Source organism: Trachymyrmex septentrionalis, unplaced genomic scaffold (genome assembly GCF_001594115.1).
Source record: "Trachymyrmex septentrionalis isolate Tsep2-gDNA-1 unplaced genomic scaffold, Tsep1.0 scaffold373, whole genome shotgun sequence".
Lineage (NCBI taxonomy): Eukaryota > Metazoa > Arthropoda > Insecta > Hymenoptera > Formicidae > Trachymyrmex > Trachymyrmex septentrionalis.
Window position 1 is genome coordinate 42,947 of NW_017305540.1, and position 4,220 is coordinate 47,166.

Genomic DNA, 4,220 nt, shown 5'->3' on the forward strand with positions numbered 1-4,220 from the left:
GTTATGATGTTGTGTATAAGGACGGTTCTAGAAAGAATGATAATGTATCCGACGACGGTTCTAGATGGAAGCTCGTTCTGGAAGAAGGAAAGTTCTCGAAGAAGTATCTAGGTGGGAAATTGAGTATAATATTTGTGAGAGCGCGCCATCTGATCGCGGAGTATGTATGTTTACATGAGTGCATGCGGCAGTATAACTGGAAGAGTGTGAATGGCATCTTGATCTTGACATGTACTCTCCGAGAGACTATGGATGAATAAGCGTAAATCATATTTTTTTAGGTTTATCACATTTTTTCTTTGATAATGTACGCCACGGCCATGTTTTCTGTTGTGGCTTCTTATGGCAATTCCGACACTTCATTTGCGTTGGGTAAAAAGGCGGGTTTCAATCTTTCTGTTAATAAGACAACATCACGGCCATTTATATGGATTACGTAAATCTGTTCGTTTTCCCTACATATCACTTTGTGTGGTCCGGTGTAAGGATGTTGGAGTGATTTTCGGATGCTATCTTCCCTGACGAAAACGTGTGTAGCTTGTTCTAGTTGCTGTTGTCGAAAGGCTGTCCGTTTTCCGTGGTGTTGCTTTAGTTGTGGACGGAGTTGTATACGTTTACGAAGGGCTATGACGAAGGTCTCCGTGTCTTCTGTGGGATCTAAGTTTTCTAGAAATTCTCCGGGTACTCTCAGCGGTGCGCCGTAGACTAACTCAGCTGGAAAGCATTTCAGATCTTCTTTCAGACATGTGAGAAGTCTTAGCAGTACTGTAGGCAATAGGTCGAGCCATTGTCTCCCGTCTTCGTGACAGGTTATGGAAGTTTTGAGGGTGCAGTGCCATCTTTCAATCAGGCCTGAGTGATAAAGAGACGTTCTTGTCTTCTTGCTGTCCAGGAATTTTGAAAGTGCTTGAAAAAGACTAGCCCCGAATTGTTTGCTTTGATCAGTAGTAATAACGACAGATATGCCAAAGCGTGCTACGCAGCCATCGATGAATGCTGCAGCAACTGTTTGCGCGGCCATGTTGGGGAGTGGAATGGCTTCAGGCCATCTGGAAAAGCGGTCAATCATGGTTAAACAATACCTATATCCTCTTATCTCTGGAAAAGGGCCGATGAGATCAAGATGAACTTGGTGGAAACGCTGATCTGACGTTGGAATCTTTTGAGGAATGTTTTTGGTGTGCCGTTGGATTTTGCTACGTTAACACTGAAGGCAGGTACGTATCCAATGAGTGATGTCTCTGTTGATTCCCGGCCAAACGAATTTTTGTCCAATTTGATGTTTGGTGACTCTGCCGCGTGATGTGCCATTCCATGCACGGCGTCGAAGATTCTTTTCTTCAGAGTTCTTAGGGCATAGGTCGTATGGCGCCTTTTGAACAGTCGCTGAAAGACCTGATGTAGATCTTTTTTACGTTGTTCCTCGTCTGTTGAGGCTACGAGCACGTCGTCTACGTAAACGAAACAACATTCTAAACCTTGTAAGATCTGGTTCATGAGTCGTTGGAAGGTTTGTGTTGCAGTCCTTAGACCGAAGGGCATGGTTACGAATTCGAATAGACCAAAGGGCGTAGTTACCGCTGTCTTTGGAATGTCTTCCTCGAGGACAGGTACTTGGTGATATACTTTAACAAGATCAAGTATGGAGAATATATGTTTACCGTGCAAGATGTTGGCGAGGTCATGTATGTGAGGCAGCGGGTATCTGTCTGGGGTTGTCATCGCGTATAAGTCTCGGTAATCCCCGCAAGATCTCCACACTTCGGATTGCTTCTTTGGTACCAGATGCAATGGTGCCGCTCAAGGGCTATTGGAAGGTCGGCAGATGCTGAGCTGTACCAAATTTGCGAATTCTGCTTTTGCAATTCTCAGTTTGTCTGGCGGTAGTCTTCGCGATCGGCTGGCAACTGGAAGACCTTTAGTTTGGATGTGGTGAAAAATTCCATGTGCTCTGTTTGCCGGTAACTGTGGTTTCTTAGTGATTCTCGAGTAATCCGCCAGAATGTGATGGTATGTTGAAGTGGAATCGATCGTTTTGATGGAAGCGTAGGTAATCTGTCGCTTAAAACCTGGGACATTTAGTTGCGTTACTTTATCGATAAGACGCTTACCTTGAATGTCCATTATAAAGCCGTAATGTTTGAGTAAGTCTGCTCTTATGATCGGATGTGAGACATCGGCCATGATTGGTCTGCGTATTCCAAAGTCTAGCGTGAGTATCTTTTGTCCATACTTGACCTGTGAGCCGTTGGCGGCATATAGAACGAGTGTAAGACTGTTCTCTTGATTCTCGACAATAAAAGCAAAATATTCGTGTCAATATCGATGAGAAAGGTTAGGCCTGTGATTCTGTCGGTAACGTGGAGCCGTGAGGGTAGCTCAAGACCGTCGTTGGCTCCAATTGACGGCGGTCTTATTCGTTTCCCTGGCTAACTTTTGCTTATGTGCTACAAGGTATTGTGCACTTGCGCGCCTGGTCGCCGAATCTCCGATGGTAATAAGACTGACTTGCGTCCTTCGTTGCGGTATTGTGCGTATTGCCCGGATGTCGTATGCGGCTTCTGCTGCGGGACCTTGATCGGGGTCGTTTGGCCAGTTTGTCTACCCGAGTTGACAATGTAATTGTCTGCTTGATCAACTGCTGAATAGCGTCTTGGTAGTTTGTTGGCGTCGCCTGGGCTGCATGTACATCTACCGAAGAAGAGTCATGAAACTTGTTGGCGCAATCCGCTAATTTGTCTAGGTTGACGCCATCAATTATATCAGAAACATCTCCTGGATGCGTGTGGGCATGCGTTGTTGCTAGAGGGCCTTCGGCGTTCTCTCCTGCGAGAGTTTTCATTTCTCATAGAAGTTGCGAGGGTTTCTTGTCACCGAGCTCGATGCCCAATAAGAGCGTTCGCATTTGCTTCTCCTGTGAATCTGTGAACCTAGTAATCAATGACTCTTTAAGTTTATCGTACTTATCGTTTTGATGTCTGACACGATCATCAAAGTGGCTTCGTCGAGGTAGCGTACGACCGCGTTGTACTTAGCCTCGTCCGATCTGACACGATAGGCGTAGAACTCGGATTCGAGCTGTGAGAAGCACAACTTTGGGCGGTTCCTCCAGAACGTGGCCAGTTGGACGAATCTGAATTCCGCCCCGAATTCCTCGTGCCGGGGCACTGTACGTGGTGCCTGGTCTTGCGTGCGCAAATTCTCCTCCCGAGGATGTGTCAGCCGGGAGGTTTGGCGGCGACGTCCTTGATAACGACATGCATGCACGTGCTCACCGTATGAGTAGTAATGGCGGACGATCGTAAGGTCTGTTGATCACGTGTGATCGCGTCTGCAGATCACGTCGGGGTCATCAATTATGTAGCAGATTGCTACATATGATAAATGTAAGTAATGGATGGCACTCGAGTTAAAAAGTAACAACGTTTATTTAATACCAAATAATCTTATCGCGAAGTTGTAAAGTGATGATGTCGTGTATAAGGACGGTTTTAGAAGGAAGCTCGTTCTCGAAGAAAGAAGGTTCTCGAAAGAGTATCTAGGTGGGAAATTGAGTATAGTATTTGTGAGAGCATCATCTGGTCGCGGAGCGAAAGCGCGCCATCTGGTCGCGGAGTATGTATGTTTACATAAGTATGCGGCATGAAGTATAACTAAAAGAGTGTGAGTGTATCTCCACAGATATTTTGCCTCTCGCATCGTTCTGCCGAACTCAGATATATATAGCTAATGTTGGGTCTATCTTATATGTCTATCTTATATGTCTTCTATGCACTAACCATAAAATATACTGTAAGAATCAACCAATCACAATTGAGAATTCTTTTGAACTCTTAATTCTAATTGGCTGATTCTTACAATACGTCTTATGGTTACTGTTACAGAAGGTGAGTGCCATGGTCTTAAAGGTGAACGGACATAGAAGTAGAAGTAAGCAGTAAGACGTAAAACCGCCATTTTTATACGTAGGCTGCTGGAAAAGAATCTGCAATCTAGTACTTCCAGTGGCGTCAACGTTCTGCTACTATCCGTAAAATTAGACGTTTTTAACCTATAATTCAATTGACAGTTTGTACCCAAGCCAACTAGTTTCGTTTGTACAGTATTTTAAAAGAAGTTATTTTGTAAGAAAATGGAAATTTCGCGTGAAAATTTTCGGACAATGATTTTTTATCATTACAAATGTAATCTAACTCCGAAACAATGCATCGATCGACTTC

The 4,220-nt window shown here is 44.5% G+C and overlaps 1 protein-coding gene across 1 annotated transcript; it reads right to left on the minus strand.

Annotated features, from left to right (window-relative positions):
- Window positions 1-340: 340 nt before the first annotated feature.
- LOC108750860 lies at window positions 341-1,021 on the minus strand. Its single transcript, XM_018490675.1, has one exon. It carries the CDS (start codon window positions 1,019-1,021, stop codon window positions 341-343), a length of 681 nt encoding a protein of 226 aa, XP_018346177.1.
- Between the last annotated feature and the right edge of the window lie 3,199 nt (window positions 1,022-4,220).